Source organism: Syzygium oleosum, unplaced genomic scaffold, assembly GCF_021117445.2.
Source record: "Syzygium oleosum isolate NSW1041296 unplaced genomic scaffold, Sole_v2.1 Sole_v2.12, whole genome shotgun sequence".
NCBI classification, from domain to species: Eukaryota; Viridiplantae; Streptophyta; class Magnoliopsida; order Myrtales; family Myrtaceae; genus Syzygium; species Syzygium oleosum.
Window position 1 is genome coordinate 2,579,063 of NW_026607496.1, and position 21,730 is coordinate 2,600,792.

The 21,730-nt window shown below is 39.9% G+C and overlaps 4 protein-coding genes across 5 annotated transcripts; 1 reads left to right on the plus strand and 3 right to left on the minus strand.

The window, feature by feature from the left end:
- Positions 1 to 3,386: 3,386 nt before the first annotated feature.
- LOC115677223 (BTB/POZ domain-containing protein At3g08570) lies at positions 3,387 to 6,921 on the plus strand. Its single transcript, XM_030600349.2, has 4 exons — positions 3,387 to 3,574; positions 4,639 to 4,705; positions 5,001 to 6,155; positions 6,252 to 6,921. Exons 1-4 carry the CDS (start codon positions 3,534 to 3,536, stop codon positions 6,777 to 6,779), a joined length of 1,791 nt encoding a protein of 596 aa, XP_030456209.1. The 5' UTR covers positions 3,387 to 3,533; the 3' UTR covers positions 6,780 to 6,921.
- On the minus strand, positions 6,900 to 8,972 carry LOC115677224 (V-type proton ATPase subunit E2-like). Its single transcript, XM_030600352.2, has 6 exons — positions 8,649 to 8,972; positions 8,237 to 8,337; positions 7,995 to 8,151; positions 7,651 to 7,847; positions 7,235 to 7,334; positions 6,900 to 7,116 (listed from the first exon to the last, which is right to left on the minus strand). Exons 1-6 carry the CDS (start codon positions 8,748 to 8,750, stop codon positions 7,081 to 7,083), a joined length of 693 nt encoding a protein of 230 aa, XP_030456212.1. The 5' UTR covers positions 8,751 to 8,972; the 3' UTR covers positions 6,900 to 7,080.
- A 947-nt stretch (positions 8,973 to 9,919) lies between these two features.
- LOC115677060 (acid phosphatase 1-like) lies at positions 9,920 to 16,167 on the minus strand. Of its 2 annotated transcripts, none has more exons than XM_030600107.2 (4): positions 16,013 to 16,167; positions 12,728 to 13,137; positions 12,430 to 12,642; positions 9,920 to 10,124 (listed from the first exon to the last, which is right to left on the minus strand). In XM_030600107.2, exons 2-4 carry the CDS (start codon positions 13,123 to 13,125, stop codon positions 9,947 to 9,949), a joined length of 789 nt encoding a protein of 262 aa, XP_030455967.1. In that variant the 5' UTR covers positions 13,126 to 13,137; positions 16,013 to 16,167; the 3' UTR covers positions 9,920 to 9,946. The 2 variants fall into 2 exon arrangements, with proteins under 2 accessions (XP_030455967.1, XP_030455965.1); XM_030600105.2 differs by lacking the exon at positions 16,013 to 16,167 and adding an exon at positions 13,430 to 13,536.
- Positions 16,168 to 17,658: 1,491 nt separating this feature from the next.
- On the minus strand, positions 17,659 to 21,120 carry LOC115677059 (acid phosphatase 1-like). The gene is made up of 4 exons (XM_030600104.2): positions 20,791 to 21,120; positions 20,085 to 20,494; positions 19,786 to 19,998; positions 17,659 to 17,975 (listed from the first exon to the last, which is right to left on the minus strand). The coding sequence occupies exons 1-4, from the start codon at positions 20,836 to 20,838 to the stop codon at positions 17,798 to 17,800; spliced, it is 849 nt and encodes a 282-aa protein (XP_030455964.1). The 5' UTR covers positions 20,839 to 21,120; the 3' UTR covers positions 17,659 to 17,797.
- Positions 21,121 to 21,730: the final 610 nt, after the last annotated feature.

A 21,730-nucleotide genomic window follows, 5' to 3' on the forward strand; every position in this document is an offset into this window, starting at 1 on the left:
TATCACATGTATATCAGTTTAGGGTAAATTAGTTCGCGATAAATTTATCACGAATGTATTAATTTGAGATTTTTAGTAGTATTAACGCTAATTACTTCCTTTCTTTCGGGACAATAAGTCAGAAGGGAAGTCAGCTTCACCGTTAGGAGGCAGGTTGAGGTTGACAGCCTTCGACGACCAAAGAAAAGAGCACCGTCCTACTTCTACATGCAGTTTACATAAAACACGCCCCAACGTGAAGAGTTAAAGCTACGGATGAATTCATCTCATGTTCATCGGTCTACTGCTATGGACACTCTAGACGGTCAAAACGTAACACAACCCTAGTCGGCTTCTTCAATAGGAAGAGACCACTAATTTAAAGAGCAAAGCTGAGAGCACATTCCAAAAGCAAATGATAAAGAATTTGCAACATCCAAAATTATAACATAGTTACAAAACATGAACACACCCTGCCAATAGGCATGTGGCCCTGCTAATAAAGGGGTTGGGGGGACGTTAGTATTACAAGTACGGGGTTCGATTCCCGCGCTTTGTAAGCGGCAAAGCAAAAGTCAAAAAGTGAGAAGAATTAGAGATAGAATAGATAAAAAAAAAATACCTCCACGATAAAAAAAACCCAGCGAGAATGTATGTGGTCAGATAGATAGAAAAGAAAGTGGCGCATTCCCCCACCATGAGGATAGTGAAAAGAACCATTCGTAACAGAAACCGAACTTACATGCCTCCATGGCCCAACAGAGCTTGTTCGTTCGTTCACAATACTAACAAAATGTGCGCAAGTAATTGAAATATGAAACCCTTGAATCATTTAATAATGAGAAGAAAGTATTAATAGAAATGCAAAGTACAAAGAAAGCGTGATATACGTGGATAGAGCAAAATATTTCAAGATTCGAAATTTTTAAGGAACGTTGTCACACACATCCGAGAGTGAACATCTTTAACTTAGCGTCAATTTAATCTTTTCGACTAATTTTCATCGGACATTACTAACGTGTATGTCGGTCGATCTATATGGCACCGCCGGTGACCGGCCAAAGACGACAGGTGGGCGGACTAGCCTCGCCCGAGCAAGGATGGCGATGGGCGAGGGTTGGCCTTGCCCAGGCCAGATTTGGGGAGGCTCGGCCTTGCCCGGTATAGCAAGGGGAGCCCTCGCTGGGGCTTGCCTTTGGCGGGCGATGGCGACCCTCGCCCAGGCAAGGCCAAGCCAGCTCCTCACCGGCAAAAGGAAAAAGAAAGGAAAAAAGAAAAGGAAGAAAAAAAATCAGAAAAGATAATAAATTTAACATAGGTATATCGGTGTGAGGTTTTTAGCAGTCAAAACATTATTTTGGGATAAATTTATCACAGGTATACCAATTTGAGATTTTTCACCGTACTAACCTTAAAAAATATAAATTTAACACAATACCAATACAATTAGAGTGCGTTTGGTAATTGGCCAAATAGTAACTGATTCTATTTTTTTTGTTCCCAGAATCAGTTTTGAAACAAAAATCCGTTTGATAAATTTTTTGTTCCCGGACACAAATTTGCATAAATTTGTTCCCAGAATCAGTTTTAAAACCGAATCAAGAAGTAAAAAAAAGTTGTTTCTTGATTCTGAGAACAAGAATGAGAAATATAAAAGATTTTATTTTTCTTCTTTCCTATTCTTCTTTCCTGTTCTTCTTCTTGGCCATGGCCGGGTCGCCGGCAACTAGCCACGGGCCAGGGCCGGCGAGGGCGAGGGCCACAACACCCTCACCCAAGCCGTGAGCCTCGAGGGCGGCCCTCGTCGACTCGGGCGGCCCTCGTCGACTCGGGCGAAGGTTGGAAATGGCCGGCGAGGGCGGTCCTCACCGCTCGCGGCCTAGGCGAGGGTCACGACACCCTCGTCGGCCATGGCCAAGAAAGAGAAGAAGAAAAAAAGATAAAAAGAAAAATTTAAATATTTAAAATTAATAAAAAGAAATTTTATGCAGTTACAAACGTATTTTTGTTCTTTTTTATTATAGGAATAGAAATTTTGGACTGTTACCAAATGCCTTCAAATGCCTAAAAATTATTTTTCAAAACAGAATAAAAAATTATTTTTAAATAAAAATTACTTTTGAGAACAAAATAATTACCAATACATTTTTAAAATTTCATCTTATTTTCCCCGCTACGTTGCCACCACACAAGAAAAGAGGAAAAGGACACGTTCCCCTGTGACCTGCAAAAGAGAAGGAGTTCAACATCTCTCCAATAATGGCGTCTTTATTGAGTTCCGAGCCATCGCCACGCTCCGGTATTGACGACGGGAAGTTCAATCTTGCCTCCTTTTCTTTTTCTTTGTCAAAAAGAAAATGGAAAACGAAAAAGACATGTATGATTTCGAAATCTCGTCAAAAAAATTATTTGCAGTTGTATTTTACGAGACAATTCTTGAAATACAACTACTGTATTTCGTGAAAAAAATCATTTTACGAGACAATTCTTAAAATACAACCATTGTCTATTGTATTTTTGCATTAGACAATTGTATTTCATGTTTTTAGAAACTCACGAAAATCATTTCGAGCACCTTATTTTGGTACGCCTTGTCCATCTTTCATTTCGAGTCGTGCTGATCAAAATTATACTTGTCAAGATGAGTCATAAATCCATTTTTTAACTCATTATTGATGGGCTGGGTTAGTTATATTCGATAAATTAGTTTATAATGGTAATGCCCAAAATAAAGTGGGTGTTAAATGGGTTCATGACTTAGTAGACCAAATCTACCTCTATAACTTTTTTTTCACTCTTTTTCACCCTCACTCGATCTTGCACTCGCTCACTTCATGCTCTCACCTTGGTTTGAATATGAGTTTTCTTAGATGTGGTTAAATATATAAGTATTTTAGTAATATGGGTCGAGTTGGGTATGAGGCGGGTCGAATCGGATATAGGTCACTAGTTTTGTATTGCGTGGAAATTGATCAATTTGGGTCAGATCATTTTTGACTCGACCCAATCCTGATCCGACCGACCCACCCGTTTGATAGCTCTAATCATAATATTCTTGCAAATAGTAAGTATGCTACGAAATATATTCTCGCGACGGGTGGTCACGCCAGATGGAGCCGAAGCGGAGAATTCCTCGAAGGGCGAGGTTCGAAAAACGAAGTATGGAAAATCGATTTAGAAGATAGCACAACAAATCAGGCGGACATACTCAAATACTACATATGAAGACACACATTCAGTTCGTATTCTTTGTTAACAATAAAGAAAAAAGGGGTGGAATGTGAAATGTTGGGAGTGAAAGCACTAGGAGACAAAGACAGACTTATCTAATTCAGGGGAAAAAGCGAAAGGTGGCTCACCAACTGTGGGAAACCTGTCGTGTCGTTTTATGGAAAACAGAGAAAGGGGAGTCAGAGAGGGAATGAGAACGTGGAGAAGCGCCTCTTTCTTTGGGACCACGAAGAACAAGATTAGACTCTGCATGAATACGCTCTTTTTGTTTGTATTTTCTTGCTCTGCTCTTGTTTTGCTTCCTCCTTTGATTCACGGCGGCGATGAACATGGTCTCCTCCGGCCACCACTCCTTCGCCACTCGGTACTTTCTCTCTCTCTCTCTCTCTCTCTCTCTCTCTCTCTCTCTCTCTCAGAGTGCGTCTTTGTGGGTGTTGGAGTGTTATCTTCGAGTTCTGGTGTTGATTCAGCTTCTAAAGTTCTTTTCAAGAAACAGAGTTTGTGTAGAAATGTGAGAGTGAAACTAATGGGTCTAATGTACGACCAAGTTCCTTAGTTATAATGTTCTGTTTTATATTTTGGGTTTGATTTTAATCCATGGCCCATATGGAAGTAGTGTTTGTACTTTGTCGTGTGCTAGTCCCCGACTGGAATTGGCTGTTCTTCAATACCATCATCAACAAGATTGGCCTTTTGGTCTGGTTTCCTCTGTTGTTTTCTGTTAGTTTTTTGAATTGTGAAACACAACCATCATGTTGTGATTTACGCGGTTGAAAGAAAAACAATCCGGCCCGAACGATTGGGTTAATGAGATGGGTACTGTTAAACTCCCGGCAACCTAAGTAACCGGCCTGCCACCTAAATTAGTAACAAACACGTCCACCCGCTAATGATGTTTCATACTTTAAATAACCGCTAATGTGGGTATGAGTATGACGAGCAAGCGCGCTTGCAGCAAAATTGCGTATTGCAATTGCTAATTAGATGTCTTGAAAAGCTCTTTAAAATGATTTGATTCGTTTTGCTTGTTTGTTCGGATGACTTCTAGGACTTGAGTTCACTAGAAGACCACATGTCTTAGGTGTGAATTATTTGTTTTCTGTTCAGCCGTTTGCAAGTAATGTTTCTTGACAGAACTTTCATTCTGTGCTTCCAAAAGCCCATTCAGAAACTCATCCATAACTTTGCTTGGATATCGGTATCACATTCGAGAACTTATATTGCAAGTACTTGTTATCATGCCTCGCATGCTCCATGAAAAATTTCTATTCAGGCGTCCTGCTTGTAGTGAAGTTTTTTCCAGTTTGCCTCGTGTATCTAGCCACTTTTAAATGTATCCAGTTAAGGCGTTCAGGCTTTTCTATTGATAGCATGTTGGATTTTCTCACACAAGAGATGTCCATCACCGAAAGTTTTATTTGAATACAGTATCTTCTCTGATGTCGCTGGGGATATCACAATCGTCGTTGATGGAGAGCCTTTTCTGCTTCACAAGGTAAATTACCATTGCCTAAGGTTGTCAAATTAGTATGTGATTGTACATTCTTCATGATGATTATGTGCAATTCTCGTAAGCACTACAATGTTGGGAGCAACACCTTAATAAGCAAAAAAAGGAAGAAAAACTTTTGTAGTCGAAAGTTGATGTAAATGTCTTGCATCTGCATTTTCATTATAAATCTGTCTGTAATTTCTTGTTGCAGCTCAGCAACACCACATGAGAGCTTGAGCCTCATCTTTGTACTCAATTCAGACATATTTTGTTTCTAACACTTGGTTCCTCTGTCTAGTTTCCCCTGGTTCAACGCAGCGGGAAGATCCGAAAACTGGTCGCGGAGGCGAAAGATTCGGATTTATCCAAGTTGGAGCTCCTCAACATTCCATCCGGACCCCAAACCTTTGAGCTCGCAATGAAATTCTGCTACGGAATGAACTTCCAGATCACGACGGCCAACGTCGCTCAACTTCGCTGCGTGGCAGAGTTCCTCGAAATGACCGAGGACTACAGAGAAGAGAACCTGATTGGGCGGACGGAGTTGTACTTGGACGATGTGGTTCTTCAAAGTCTCGAACATTCAGTGGAGGTACTATCTGCTTGTGAGTCCTTAATTCCTATGGCCGAGGATGTGGGCCTTGTTGATAGATGTGTGGAGGCTATAGCGATGAATGCTTCTAAGGAACAGTTGGTTTCTGGCTTGTCAAGGTTAGAGTGTGACGACCGCTCAACCGAACTTAAAAGCGGTTGCCTCGACTGGTGGATCGATGATTTATCGGTACTACGGACCGACTTTTATGACAGAGTGATCCGTGCGATGGGAAGGGCGGGCGTTCGGCCCCATAGTATCATCATGTCTCTAATGCATTATGCTCAATCATCGCTGAAGGGCATTGAGAAATCTCAGCTTTGGAGTTCGGCGAAAACAAAACCGAGTCCTGGGACTCGAGAAAACGATCAGAGATTGGTTGTGGAAACTCTTGTAGGCCTTTTCCCGGCAGAGAAAAGCTCTTCAATCCCGCTTAGTTTCTTGTTTGGGATGCTGAGGATAGCGACAATGGTAGATGCTGCAATCGCTTGTAGGTTTGAACTAGAGCGGCGGATTTCTTTACGGCTTGAAATGGTATCCCTTGATGACCTGTTGATACCGTCTGTCCAGGTAGGTGATTCTTTGTTCGACATCGATACGGTTCATCGGATACTCGTGAATTTTCTTCAGCGGATAGAGGAAGAAGAAAATGATGCATGTGGGTATGAGTCCGACGTCCTCGGTTCCCCGTGCCACAGCTCATTACTGAAAGTGGGACGACTGATCGAGTCATATATCGCTGAAATCGCCCCCGACCCATATTTAAGTCTGCAGAAATTCAGTGCTATGATCGAGATACTGCCTGATTATTCTCGCGTTATTGATGACGGACTATATAGGGCGATCGACATATATCTGAAGGTAACACATTTATACTTGCTATTCCTATATATTCCCAGTTTCTATCAATCAAAACTGATCTGTCCTCTTGATCTTAATTCCTTTCTATTTTGCCAGGCACACCCAATGCTAACTGAACATGAAAGTAAGAAGCTTTGCAAGTTCATAGACTGCCAGAAACTCTCGCCAGGAGCCTGCAATCATGCTGCGCAGAATGACCGGCTTCCTCTGCAGATGATGGTCCGTGTCCTCTACTTCGAGCAGCTCCGCCTCAAGAATGCAGTGTCCGGGAGTTCAGGAGATGCGTTTTTCTCACAGAAGATAAGCAGCGGCATCCCGAGCGCACCGATGTCCCCGCGAGATAATTACGCTTCTTTAAGGAGGGAGAATCGAGAGCTTAAGTCTGAAATCTCGAGAATGAGGGTGCGGCTCAGCGAGCTGGAGAAGGAGCAGATGTTTATGAAGCAGGGGATGATGCACAAATCTGGAATCACAAGGACGTTGTTCACGTCGATCTCGAGAGGCTTCGGGAGGATTGGTATTTCCAACGGTGAGGCCGGAGGAAAGAAACAGAAACCGGGTAGAAAATCCAGAGGGTCGGAAGGGAAAACTGGTAGAAGTAGGAGATATTCTGCTTCTAGCTGATAAAGATATGCATAAACTAGCAATCTTTCCGGACAACATGATAGGGTCAATTCAAGGGTTCATCTCTTGCTTTTTGTCTTACAACTACCCAAATTTTCTGGCATAACTTTGCAAATAAACTATAGCAAAATGGAAACACGTATGTTATTCGCTCATACATGGAAACAAAAAGAACAGTGCAATCATGTTTTGGAGGTGAAAAGAGCAGAAAAAACCATTTCAAAGATGATTTAAAGATTCACATAAGGGATCCAAAATGCCGAATGAAGGCCTTGAGTAAACTTCACTGGTATTTGCTCAATCATGTCTGCATATTCCCGAGAAGTCGTTTTCGGATCTGCATTCAGGGAAAAAGGAAACACGAATTCAGAAGGCGTATCGCCACTGATCTCTCAATGCTTTAATATTGTCATGGGCAGCTAGAGAATAAGACAAATCAATATGCCGAAACATACCTCAGGCAGTTTCTGCCTGAAAACCACATCCAGACGGGCATCGAGAGTGTTCTCGCAGACTATCTTGCCATCCTGGGAAGCTGCCACCACTCCGCCCGAGCTTTTGAACAGTGGCCAAAAAGATTTGTCAGACATTTTTCTCAAAACACCTTGTGTATTAGTTGTAAAAAGTATCAAAATTCTTGTTGCATTTCTTTTGAATCAGAGCAATGCTAACGCCTGGATGAGAAGAAGATTACTCATCAAAGAATTCCAAAAAGTTTTCTTCAAGCTAGTGGAATTATGAGCAAATGTGAGCTAAATTACATCAGATCAGATTTTCCCATTTCTAAACCAACAGATTAAGCTATTCATTTAACGCTTGCCACATTTAGAAGAAGAAAGAAAATTTGCAAGCAAAGGTAGGCCTGTTTTACCAAGAAGGCTCGTGAGAATCCACGCCTTTGGGAGGCGGCGGGAGATACACACGGTTGTCGAGTGTGATGGCAGGAGGTGCAACTCCAGCTTTCTCGGCATACGCTCTTTTAGCTTCGTCCAAGACAGATTGAACCAGCTTCAGGTCGACCTCTCTGCACCTGAGCAACACGGCCGGCTCTTGAAGACGCAGTAGGCACTGTCGCAGCAAATGACAGTATCATAGGACATTGTTTTCTCTGTCAAACAGAGGCAACACCGCAAATGTTGTTCTCCTCGACAGTCTTTAACTGGTAAAGAAAGTTGCATCTTGAAAAGCTTAAGAAAGTAGGAGCACAATGACTACCTGGATAATTAAGGCTTTGAGAAGCTTCTTGTAGGCCTTGTTATTGCTCGACGCGCGCAGGAGGTCTTTGCTGGCGGATTCTTTCATCGAGTTCACAACGTCATCCTGCGCTTGAAGGAACCTTATGCGAGACGCGTTCAGTTGCATCGAGTACTCTCTGCACATCACTACTTTAGTAGGGTGACTCAAAATTGTAGAATTTAACAGCAACACTTGAATAACTGGTACTATTGAAAGCTTACATTTTCTTTCTCGCTTCGACTTGCTTCGCCTTCCGTTCGTACTCTTGGCGTAACTTCTTCTTCTCGGCTTCAACCAGCTGCAGTTTCTCTATATTGAATTCCTGGATCAAAACACTCCAATGAAACTCTTTGATCGAACAAAACAAAGAACAAAAGCAAGAGCAAATATTCATAGGATGATCATGCATCTGGTTATCAGTTTCCTCCTCTTGGATCCACTTCAAAATTGAATAAAACTCTCGCATCGCCCCGTAGTGTAGATCGACCACGACGTGACATGAATTCTTTGCAAATTGAATGCAGCTTCAAATGGAGAAAGGGCACGTTTCGATAGCCTCGGTTGCACATAATTAACGAAAAAGACAGGCATTTTCATAGTATAGTTCAGGTGACATGAGAGTGATCAAGAAACCTCCTCGGCGGAGACAGAGATCTCATTGGCCTTCTCCTCTGCTTCCTGGCGGATGAATCTGATCATCTGCTGAATCTGCTTCGACACATCTCCGTCGTTCATTTTCGCTTCTCCTACGTTTCTTTCTCCGTCTAATTTCTGCTTTCGAAAAGGCTACAAAGTACGACGTTGTTTGGCTCGATGTCACGACGGCGAGGCTAATGAGGAAGGAAAACAGCTCGGAAAGTTTAAGAAGAAGAAGAAGAAGATGATGATGACGACGACATTTGCACTTTCAGTCGTTGTAGTTTTTCTGTTTGCGCCACGAAATTTCTTCCGATGTTTGCTCCGGTTTCGACAACGTACGTGAGCTTTGAATGGATCCAGATCCCCTTCTTACTCTTTCTCCCTCTCTACGAACTTTCGAACTAGACCTGATCAATGGGCGGACCAAACGCACCATTAAGCATTTCTTGCTCAAGGCCGTCAATAATGGAAAATATAATTACACCGGATTTGGATAGGCTCGAACGAATCTAGGTAGGTGAGCCGAGTCTCGGAAATGAATTACTTGTCCAAACTAACTCATTTCGCCCTTCGGGTCGACCTTTTGCATAGGCGGACCCGGGCTCGGCGAACTACCTGACCCATCGTCACTTCTACTTGGATAATACGCGTGTGGTGCATGGATATCACACACACAAAAGTAGTAGAACGATCTTATTGTCATTACCATATACAAAAGAGAAATCGTAAAAGGTATATTAGATTTTGAGAAAAAAGACGACAAATTGCCTAAATTTTCACTTGTGATTGTCATCAAGACTCCATAGTAGTAGATTATCCATCCATCATTCCATCTATCTATCATCATCAATGTTATCTCCATAAGAAAGTTTAAATTCGATTTATTCAATATATTTAAAAAAAAAGACCATGATTCATGAGACACAACAGGACATGGCACTTTCCATAATCTTATTTCCCTTTCCCAATTTTTCTCTCATTGTCATTCAAAAATACAATTGGTCGATGTAAAAATTGTTTTTTTTCATTATTAAAGTACAGAAAATTATGGGAATAATACCCACACATCGGTGGCCGCGTTGGTTTGCGCTCAGTTCCTTTCACGAGAGGTCCTGGGTTCAAACTCGCCCATCGGTGATTTAAGTGGGGGGTCGTGGCGGTGGGATGCTGCGCTAGCCCCCCTCGAGGACTAGTCGGGCATCACCGCTGGTTTGAGCCCTAGCTCGCCGGCCGCGTGGACACCTCGGTTATCAAAAAAAAAAATTATGGGAATAATCGAATTTGTAATGTTCTCAAGGAACGAAGTACATGGGATTAGGAATCTTAAAAGTTCGATTGCCCACGAATTGACCCTGAAGATCACTCCACTGATCCCCAACGTTCCCCCAGATTCTGTACCCTTCTTCCACCAATTGCCTCCTTATGTCTGATTTGTATGCAATTGCACTTTGCCCTTTATAAGCCTGCGTCCTGCATTTAAAAAAAGACCAAACAAAAAAAATTATCAAGATCGTTATATTTTGTTTTTAATAGAGGGAAGCACTACGTGGAATAAGCAATAAGTTAGGTCACAAGAAAAAAAAAATTGAACGCAGGACCTAACTCAAGCAAGATGTAGCCAATATGATACTCATTTTTCATGTCATGAATATTTGCCACATAAGCTAGATGTGGAGCGCCTATTGATAATGTAAGAATCTAACTGCGTTTGGTCATCCGGATTTCTAAACAGGATAGGACTGGATAGGATAGGATAAGAAATCCTGGGATTTCTTCATATCCTGTTCACTGTTTGGTGGACTACGGATTTAAAGTCGGATAGGATAATTTTTATTTTTATTTTTTGCTATTCACGGGTCCGGAGGAGTCAGTGAAGGAAAAAAAATCGAGAAATTTTTTTAGTGAAAGCGCACAAGGTGTGGGGATGAAGATGACGGCGAGTGGAGTGTAGGGTTTCTGGAAAAATAGGCATTAGAAATCCTATCCGGGTCTATCCCACCCCCTCCCCCCGGATTTTTTTATCCGGGCTATATCCGATCTATATCCGACCTTATCCTATCCTGGACCATCACCAAACACAGGATAGGATAAAACATATCCTATCCTGGCTTTTATCCGGTCGACCAAACGCAACCTAAGTGTTGTCTACATCACAAAAATAACAGTCCACCACATATAGTGCCCTTAAGATGAAGTGTGCACTAGTTAATTAGAGCATTTCTATATGCAACACACGCCACTATCCATATTATAGTTTCATATTGGACGACGTGGATTAACATACGTCTTCTACCACAGAAACGTTTTTACATGGACTGGGTTCGGAAATCGAATATAATACAACAGTCGTCAGCTCATGTGAGACTCTTGGGAGGAGACTCGTTACGTTCACTGCTCATTGACTGTCTAAGTTTATGATTTAATTGGACCTCATAAATGAGGTAGGAGGGACATAATCTATTGTTATAGTAATTGGTCGACATTCGGTGGATGTATCTCCCCTATTTCATCAAGTCCAGGATGTAATGTGGTTTCGAAGGATGACATGGTTCGTGATTTTGGAGTGGCCTGATAAAAAGCAAATAAAACTAGGTTTTGCAAGATTATTGTGTGTTATCAATGGAATATCATACATACCTTGTTCTTAATTTTAAGACACGTTGATTTCAAAGAGATATATAGGTGCTCCAAGAGTACCATATCGTTCATACGGTCAAGAAATTACAGAGCACTAAATTTCACTATTTTAATCATTCGAGGAAAGTAATATAGATAATATTTCATACTTTGTGATTGGTTGAGTAGAGGGACGACGCAACACTCTAAAGAGCACACAGAAAATTCTAAGACATCAAATTGCTTTGGAATGGACAAAAAAGAGAGCATACATATCCATGATTTAAACCACAAGAGGTATCCACATCGTGCCACTAACTAATCAATTGCTATTGTTAAATCGTATATTTTAAAGATAAACATGTATACAAATGCCTTGATAAAAAAAAAAAAAAAAAGGGTATCGCGTTAACATATCAACTGTTATGTTTTCAATAAAGAAAACTATCTAGCTATTAAAAAAATGTGATGTGGCTATCATGAGAATAATGGATTAAAACTATAGATAATAGATGAACCTATCGAATGTGGAGCCCACCACTTATAATTGCTTTGCCAAGCAAGACTCTTCCTATTAGCAAGCCCAAGAAATATGATTTTGCAGATTCTTTTTCCTATCATACACCAACATGGAATAAAATAGTATATAATGAAAAAAAAAAGTAGGACACGTTAAGTCGCAAAGAATAAAGAGAACCCGATTAAACAATTAACCGAAATTGCTTTGTGCTCTAAACCAGAAACAAAGCAACACCCTTCTTCCAATTCTATCAAGTATGAAACCATGCCATAAAATAACATTAAAAAAATTTCATATCAAATGATGCATTAGCTAACAAAATAGGGAGGAAATAACAATTAAATTCTTACAGCGATTAGTCTCCATAATCTAACTAAACTTGGGCATTAGAAATCAAGAACTCTATCAATATCTTTCTGTACCCCCTTTGAAAATGTTTGACCTTACAGCCATGAAAATCCAAATTGGCCGACGACGTGTTGACTCGAAGAAACCCATTAAGTGCGTGCTTATACATTAATTACATTTGTATTCTGTGCGTACGAATATAGAGTCATTGCCACTGAATCTCGTTGCAATTTCCTAGCAAAAGAAGTACAGAGAGAGAGAGAGAGAGAGAGAGAGAGATGGGTTAATTACCTCATAATCAGACGCTCATAGCCATCAAATCCCTGATCAAGCAAATTGTCAACAGTGACAGGTCCAAGAGTTTCTTGGTCTCTGCCCGTGAGCAAGATGACCTTGAAGCCATCATCAACCAGCTTCTGGAACAGCTCCAGCACCGCCGGTATTGCCGGGCACTCTCCTCGCACCGCCCACGCCTTAAACCCCGCCGCATCGAACGGGTCGCATCTACGATAGAAAAGAGTATATAGCCTAATTCACATTAACCCTGAAACAAGCTTCGAGACTGATATCTATATGTATATATACATACCCATATCTCTTTCCCTTGTAGTAAAACATGTTGGAAATGCATGTATCATCAATGTCCAAGACCCAAGCGTCCATGCCGTCGTCAGACACAGAGATCCTGTCGGCATAAGCCGCGATCTGGTTGACGATCAGGTTGAGGTCCCAGTCGTACTGCCCCCCGGTCATGTAGGACTCAACGTACCGCTGGCACTGGGGTGGGACCGTGCGCCACGCGCGCATATTGTTCGCCTCCACCGCGAGTCTCCAGCTCAAGCAGTATCTGTTGCCGCCTTCTGCCGCCACTGGCGCGTCGCTTGCCCTCGAGTGGTAGCTCGGCTTGCCGAATGTTGCTTTGGGAAAGATGGCCAAGACCACTACGGCTAGTAGCTCCTGTACCCGACGCGCCATGGCTCTTATCATGTGAGTTTGATCCTATTGCCAAATACAGCATCATAATCAGTTGAAGAAGTGCAGAAGATACAAGTGTAAATACTTCCTCCAACTTCTGTATCTTCGAATGTCAATTTAATCTCGATATTTAAGAAATTGGCATTATAACTACTACAGTTTAGTCGTTTGAAACAAATTTCCGCATTGACAAACACGTGTCTGCTGCGACAAACATCCATAACCGACGTGGGATTATAGCAAAGCGAATAATTCGGCCACATCACATAATTTTATGGGACGAAAATGGAAGGAAACTGGGCGTCGTTGATCTTACGAGGATCGGAAACCTGGATCTGAACCTGGAAGAGAGACCGATGATCATGTCTGCGTGCGGGAGAACGAGCGAGAGAGAGAGAGAGAGAGAGAGAGAGAGAGAGACAGAGAGAGTGGTTGGCTGAAAATGTCAAATGACAGAATGGGGGGATGGATATTTGAAACGGCGAAGGGGGTTTATATACGTCTCAGCCAAAGAGGTTTGATATTGAAAACATCGATGATTATGTAGGCTAATGTTCGTCGGCTAATGACGCGAGGGACGTAAGTCTTAAGACAACGGGCGGCCTTTAAGCAACGGTCCTTTCGGAGAAACAGTGAAGAAAATGCAACTGTGGCTCGCGGGATCGACGTAGAAGCCAGGTATTCTCCACACAAACGAATAGAATATATGGAAGAGTCTAGAACAGACGCTGTTTGACGAAGTTTCCTAACAAAATCCCACACATACTTTTCTTGTAGAAGTGGTCTTAAGATTGAGACACTTTGTTTTTGGACAATTCTCCCGTTTTTGCTCCATTGACTTTTAGGATTAAATTGACAAATCGTCAAAAAGTTTAGGACTAAAATTGGCACAATCGAAAGGTTTAAGATCGAATTGACCTCCGTACGATAAGTTTATGACTTTTTAGATAATTTTCCTGTTTTTACTCCTTTTACTTTAAGGTCTTGAGCCCACTAGATTTTTTTTTTGCGCCACAAGTTTGACCCATTAAATTTAAAGAGTCCATAATTTGAGCTAATCAAAATTATACGATGGATAAAACTATATCGACTGCTTTACAGATCGTTTTGCAAAATCCAAAACAAAAGAAACTCTTACAAAGATTCATAGGAAGACCAGCTAAAACACATTAGAATCTACCATTCTATTGGTGTGTATGATACTCGATGTTCCTGCCTAAGTATAAGACGAAACCCACCTGCAAAATCACAGCGTTGGTTGCCTTCTGCAATCTTTGTCTTTTCAGTTTTTAAGAATAGTGCACATCCTCTCTCTCTCTCTCTCTCTCTCTCTCTCTCTCTCTCTCTCTCTCTCTCTCTCTCTCTCTCTCTCTCTCTCTCTCTCTCTCTCTCTCTCTCTCTCGTAAGAAAGATTGCCTGGCAATTGCAAATAATATCTTCACATATTGATCATTATAAAGGCAATTGTATATTTTGTTAATTTAATATCGAAGGTAATCGGAAATAATATGTGAAAATGTAAGTTATGAACAAAACTCATTATATCAATGTTATCCAGTTAGAATTACAAATTTTCATAATTAAAGTATGTGTAACTTTTATTACGTAAATAACTTTCTATTGAACTTTATATTATTTCATATATTATTATATCATAAGCTACCTAAGGATGAAATTGATATATCTCTACAGCTAATTTATTTATTTCTCTATTACAATTAAATTGAAAGAAACATATTAACTATATTATCAAAATAACCTGAAACTTAGCAAATTAAAATTATAACTACTTGATAATCACCTCTTTCTTATAATCAACTTACATATGAAATTTTTTTTTGTCAAAAGTAAATTTTATGTCTATCCTTTACAACAGACTCAATGTGCAAAATTCATCGGTCTACTTGATTGCTAATGATAATTGTAATATTCTTTCATAATTTTATGTATGTTAACCTACATTTGTCTCTTGATTTGTTGCGTTAGTTAACATTGACAGATTAGTAAAATCATTTACTAAGTCCCGTTTGCATATATCTATCTATAATTTGAAAATTAGATTTGGTAGAACAAATAAAACAACCTTAGCAAACTATTTGTGAAATATTATTTGAACAGTCTTAGTGATAAATGTACAATCTGAATTATCATTTTTTATTTTTTAGTCATTACTTGAAATTTTGTCTAAACGGAGATTTAGAAAATATGCTAAGAACCATATTTAGTAAATTTTCACTTACGGCGGGCTGCCTTGCGCGGGGCAAGGCGCGAGGTGAGATCCATGTTCCCGCCTTGTCTTGTGCATCCCAAGGTTGAGAGAGGATAAAAGATAATTTACGAGGGCACTTCTATGATCCCTTGGAGCCGGATCATCTAGTATGACTTATCGCGACTCATTACAATTTTTCGTAACTTTGTAAAAATGTCGTAAGACACAAAAACTTAAAGGGTATACAATCGATACGTAAAATTTACTCTCTCTTTTTTATCTAACAACCATCAAGGAATTAGGTATCCGTTTCCACGGATCCTTGGAGCTCCCATTATTTGATTGCTACTTGCCCAAAACAGAAAGGATCCTATCCTTTCAATGAAACCTTTGGCTCTTAAACATCTTACTTTAGATTGATGATTTGCTAGTAATTGCCTTCCGAGATTAGTGATGTACAAGGTTTGAGATGTTCTATCTTCGTAATTTATCTCAACCTATCATTTGCGTAGAACAGTGACACGTTCAGTGATCCTTTCGAAATGAAACTAAGCGTGACGACTCCATATCAAGATCTTACGTATGTGACATATCAGCAAACTTTAATAACAACTTAAGATCACAAAGAAACGAAGAAACGAGAAAGGGCACAAAGGGGAAGAGAAGATTATCGAAGGGAAATCAATTTACCTAACATGATGATGATAGAGGCATTTTGAATTTGCTTCTGATCTCACAGCTGATCTTGAACAAAGTTGTAGCACTCCATGCTCAAAGTTGATCAATATATAGAGAGATTGAAGAATCTTGTGATAAGAAGGTACCATAGAATGTAAGCCAACCAATGAGCTACTCCAAAGTGGGGTAACAAGATTAGGAAAAAGAAACATTAAAATTGCGAACCCATTTGACCGACCACACTCATAATTAACAAGAAGATGCACAAATTTAATATTACTTCATTATTTTGGTGGGGGTTGCGTCAGCAAGCAGATATATCATGTCATCATCTCAAGTGGTGGATTCGACTATTGGAAGAGTCCGGAGAGAGGCGGTGGACTACCATTGGTGGTGGCCGAGGGAAGTGTTGGCGCCTCTCTGTTTTTTAGATCTTATAATTATTATTTTTTTGGTCAGAAGATCTTCTAATTAATTAGTCGATCTAATTATCAAGACAAGAAGTAATTATCCAGAAATCGAAACGAACAGTGAATAATTCATTTTTCTCTTTAACTCCTAGATCTCATTTTACCATTTGAGTCGGTCTATTAGTTCAAAGGTGAGTTAACATTTTCTAACGTCGGGAACATTAAATATCGTTTTTATTTAACATATTAAACTTTTAGAACTATTGGTAATGTGTCAATTTTACTTGATATTAAAGTAGGAAATCTTGAGTTGATGCTGTAATGTATAAGTAAACACGAATTCGTCGATCCGCAAATACGAGTAAATACCAGCAACATTTACAACTTCGCACAAGCACACATGAACTCAATAAAGATGAACTTTCAAGTTTCATTGATTCATCAAATATAAGCTATATTACAAACGAAAACAATATGAGTAAATGTGAAACGACAATTCACTAAATACAAAATTTCCTATCAGATAACTCCTAAAAGAGAAAAAAAAAACAAATCATAAAGATAAAGAAAAAACCTAATCGGATAATTATTAAAAATGAAAGTCAAATCACGTGACATGTAATACTTTCAAAAATTTTTAAGAATCCTAAAATTAGTTGAATAAAGAAAAGGAACATTCAATAACAAAATGCTAAATTTATAAAATTAAAAAATTAAAATCAAATTTTGAAGTGCTACACATCATGAGTTCACATCTTTTCAAGTTTCATTTGCCTCTCCTACGATATCAGAAAACGATTTATTTTACTTTCAAAGTTGTTAGATCTTTGCATTATGTCATCATTAAACATGAACATGTACCTTAATATGGATGAACTTGCGTTTGAGGACCTCATAAGATAGGGTAGGTTCCAAGGCAAGGCAAATGCTCTATTCACCCTACAACATGCACACCGACGTTATTATGTATTTTCATGTTTTAGTTTTTGACCCAAAATTTAGTCTTACATGAAAAGAGAAGTGTTAGAATATTTAAATATTAAATAACACATCTATCGAATAGCTTAAACTTTTAGGAATATTGGTAAAGATTCAACAAAATTTTACATTAATAATAACATTTGATTTTTGAATAGATGTGACCTTTTTACGCGCAGCTATCATATAATGGAATTTTTGTTTTAATCCACTATCGATGAATGGAATGATGGTTAAGGGATCTTAAATTTCGAATGCATCACATTCCACTTAACTTTTTGCAATCTTATTTCCTTTTCCCAATTTTTTTTCTCATTGACATTCAAAAATACAATTGGTCGATTTACAATTGTCTTTTTTTTTTCAACATTAAAATACAGAAAATTATGGGAATCGATTTGTAATGTTGTCAAGGGACAAAGTACATGGGATTGGGAATCTTAAATGTTCGGTTGCCCACGAATTGACCCTGAAGATCACTCCATTGATCCCCGACATTCCCCCAGATTCTGTACCCTTCTTCCGCTAATTGCCTCCTTATGTCTGATTTGTATGTTATTGCACTTTGCCCTTTATAAGCCTGCGTCCTGCATTTAAAAAAAGACCCAAAAAAAAAGTCACAATGTGGAATAAGCAATAAGTTAGGTCACAAAGAAAAAAAAATTTGTACGCAGGACCTAACTTATGCAGGATGCAGCCAATATGACACTAATTTATGAATTTATAATGTCATGCGTTTGCCACATAAGAGTGACGTGGAGTGCCTATTTATAATGTCAAAAACTACGTGTATTCCACGTCACAAAAACAATATGGTCCACCACATATAATGTCCATGAGAGGAAGTGTGCACCGGTTACTTACAGCATTTCTATATGTAATACACCTGACTATCCAAATTATAGTTTCGTATATGAAGACGTGGATTAACACAAATCTCCTACCATGGAGATGTTCTTAAATGAACAGGGCTCAGAAATCGAATATTATACAACATCCGTAAGCTCATGTGAGACTCATGGGAGAAGACACATTACGGTTACTATTCATTGACATATGAGTTAATGGTAAAATTGGACCTCACAAATGAAGTAGCAAGGACATAGTCTATTGGTATGGTAGTTGGTCAACATATTGTGGATGCACCCCCTATTTCATCAAATTCGGGATGTGATATGGTTTTAAAGGATGACGTGGTTCCTTAATTTCAAGAAATGTCGTTTTCAAAGAGAATTATAGGTACTTCCACGGCACCATGTTATTTATACGCAAACAACTAACGAGGCACTAAATTTCACTATTTTAATCCTCCGTAGAAAGTAATCTCTATGATATTCTGTACTTTTTTATTGATTGGGTGGAGGGGTGACGTGACACTCTAAAGAGCACACAAATTTTTTTTTTATGTTTCTGATTACTTAGAGCCTCCAAATTTCAAGACATCAAATTGCTTCGGATTGGACAAAAAAGAGAGCATGCATATCTACGATTTAAACCGTTAGAGGTATCCACATCGGGCCGCTAACCGATCAATTGCTATTGTTAATTGTACATTTTGAGGACAAACATACAAACAAATGCCTTCATAAAAAATAAGCGTGTCATGTTAGCATGTCAACTGTCATATTTTTTAATAAAGAAAACTACTTACTATAAAAAAGAAAAGAGTGATGTGGCTACCATGAGAATCATGGATTGAAACTATAGATAATAGATGAAACTATCCAATGTGTAGCCCACCACTTATCATTGCTTTGCCAAGCAAGACTCTCACTGTTTACATGCCCCTATTTCTAATTAAAGCGTCAAATGTTTTTTTTTTCCATAAAACATATTATTAAGCCTGAGAAATATGATTTTGCAGATTCTTTTTTTTCATCATGCACCAACATGGAATTATAAAATAAACAATGGAAAAAAAAGAGTAGGACAACTAAAGTTGCATAGAATAAAGAGGACCCGATTGAGCAATTAACCCAAATTGCTTTGTGCCCTAAACCAGAAACAAAGCAACACCCTTTCTTCCAATTCTATCAAGTATTAAACCCCATGCCATAAAATAACATAAAAAAAATTGTATCATGTGACCTAATAGCCAATGATTATTAAATTGCTATGGCGATTATTCTCTATAATCTAATTAAACTTGGTTATTAGAAATCAAGAACTCAATCAATATCTTTCCATATTCCCGCTTTGAAAATGTTTGGCTTTATAGGCATGAAAATCCATATTGGCCGACGACGCGTTGACTCGAAAGAACCCATCAAGCGCGTGCTTATATGGATTAGATTTGTATTCTGTGCGTGCAACTAAAGAGTCATTGCCACTGAATCTCGTTGCAACTTCCTAGCAAAGAAGTGCAGAGAGAGAGAGAGAGAGAGATGGGTTAATTACCTCATGATCAGACGTTCATAGCCATCGAATCCCTGATAAAGCAAATTGTTAACAGTGGCAGCTCCAAAAGTCTCTTGGTCTCTGCCCGTGAGCAAGATGACCTTGAATCCATCATCAACCAGCCTCTGGAACAGCCCCAGCACCGCCGGTACTGCCGGGCACTCTCCTCGCATCGCCCAAGCCTTAAACGTCGCCGCATCGAACGGGTCGCATCTACAATAGGAGAAAGTGTATCGCGTAATTCACATTTACCCTAAAACAACCTTCAAGAGCAATATCTATATGTATATATACTATACCCATATCTCTTTCCCTTGTAGTAAAGCATGTTGGAAATGCATGTATCATCAATGTCCAAGATCCAAGCGTCCATGCCGTCGTCAGACACATCAATCCCATCGGCATAAGCCATGACCTGGTCGACGATCAGGTTGAGGTCCCGGTCGTACTGCCCCCCGGTCATGTAGGACTCGACATGCCGCTGGCACTGGGGAGGGACTGTGCGCCAGGCGCGCAAATTGTTCGCCTCCACCGCGAGCCTCCAGCTCAAGCAGTAGCCATTGCCGCCTTCTGCTGCCAGTGGCGCGTCGCTCGCCCTCAAGTGGCAGCTCAGCTTGCTGAATGTTGCTCTGGGAAAGATGGCCAAGACCACTAGGACTAGTAGCTCCTGTATCCGATGCGCCATGGCTCTTATCATGTGAGTTTGATCCTATTACCAAAAATATACAACATCATATTCAGTTGAAGAAATGCAAAAGGCACAAGTATAGATACATCCTCCTATTTCTGCGTCTTCAAATGTCAATTTAATCTCGATATTTAAGAAACCGGCGTTATAACTACTACAGTTTAGTCGCTCGAAACGAGTTTCCGCATTGACAGACACGAAACCGGAGCGACAAACATTCATAACTGATGCAGAATCATAGCAAAGTGAATAGTTTGGCTACATCACACGATTTTACACAGCGAAAGCGGAAGGAAACTGGGCGTCGTCGATCTTACGAGGATCGGAAACCTGGATCTCAGCCTGGAAGAGAGACCGATGAACATGTGTGCGTGCACGGGAGCGAGACCGAGAGAGATGTTAGCTGAGAATGTGAAATGACAGAATGGGGGGGGTATTTGAAATGGCGAAGGGGGGGTCTGTGCGTCTTAGCCAAAGAGGGTTCATATATAACAAAGCCATGATGATGTAAGCTGCGTTCGTCCGTGGATGACGCAAGGACTAAAGTCTTCGACAACGGGCAAGTTTTAAACGACGGCCCTTTCGCGGAAACAGTGAAGAAGCTGCAATTGTGATTCCCGTGGTTGACATATCGGCCAAGTATTCTCCTCGCAAAATGACTAAAATATACGCAGGATGTAGAACAGACGCTGCTATATGAAGTTACCTAACGTAATCTAACAGGCGTGGTATGAGAGAATGGCGTGTAAGAAGAAAACTCTTGTGATTATTTTAAGATGTTCATCGAATTGGAGACATGTATGCAAGAGGAAAACGTCTCTCTCTCTCTCTCTCTCTCTCTCTAGAAGGGATTATCGAATTGGAACCTGTTAAAAACTCATAAAAAAAATTTCATCTAGAGAATGCGTAGAATGGGTTGTGAATCACTTGGTCTTTTTGCTTTTGCCCACTAATCCATAATTATTAAATGCCGCGTCATGCCAACTAATTTTTCTACGGACGAAAAGGTATGTTCCATTCATGTATTCGATTTTTTTTCGCATTTAATTATTTGATAATTCGTGTTATGTCGATTGACTGGTTTCGAGCGACGTCGTCAGCTTTGATTTATTTGATGCGTTTCATATTTCTAGCTCGCCTACCACGTTGACCGACCAGGAGCTGAGTTCGGTAGAGAAGAACTGAGGGAGAGCCTTGAATGGTTCTGGGGCTGGGTAGGATTGATGGGGTTTGGAAGAGAAAACGGTAAAGTTTGCA

Coding starts and splice junctions, on each gene's coding strand:
- LOC115677223 (XM_030600349.2), top strand. CDS start 3,534: ATGAACATGGTCTCCTCCGGCCACCACTCCTTCGCCACTCG. Junction 3,575..4,638: donor CACCACTCCTTCGCCACTCG/GTACTTTCTCTC, acceptor ATTTGAATACAG/TATCTTCTCTGATGTCGCTG. Junction 6,156..6,251: donor CGATCGACATATATCTGAAG/GTAACACATTTA, acceptor CTATTTTGCCAG/GCACACCCAATGCTAACTGA.
- LOC115677224 (XM_030600352.2), bottom strand. CDS start 8,750: ATGAACGACGGAGATGTGTCGAAGCAGATTCAGCAGATGATCAGATTC. Junction 7,848..7,994: donor TCAAAGCCTTAATTATCCAG/GTAGTCATTGTG, acceptor TTGCTGCGACAG/TGCCTACTGCGTCTTCAAGA. Junction 7,117..7,234: donor TCAGGCAGAAACTGCCTGAG/GTATGTTTCGGC, acceptor CCCTGAATGCAG/ATCCGAAAACGACTTCTCGG.
- LOC115677060 (XM_030600105.2), bottom strand. CDS start 13,477: ATGATCATCGGTCTCTCTTCCAGGTTCAGATCCAGGTTTCCGATCCTC. Junction 13,138..13,429: donor GATCCAGGTTTCCGATCCTC/GTAAGATCAACG, acceptor ATTTGGCAATAG/GATCAAACTCACATGATAAG. Junction 12,643..12,727: donor TACAAGGGAAAGAGATATGG/GTATGTATATAT, acceptor TTTCTATCGTAG/ATGCGACCCGTTCGATGCGG.
- LOC115677059 (XM_030600104.2), bottom strand. CDS start 20,838: ATGTTCATCGGTCTCTCTTCCAGGCTGAGATCCAGGTTTCCGATCCTC. Junction 19,999..20,084: donor TACAAGGGAAAGAGATATGG/GTATAGTATATA, acceptor CTCCTATTGTAG/ATGCGACCCGTTCGATGCGG. Junction 17,976..19,785: donor TATGAACGTCTGATCATGAG/GTAATTAACCCA, acceptor TTTTAAATGCAG/GACGCAGGCTTATAAAGGGC.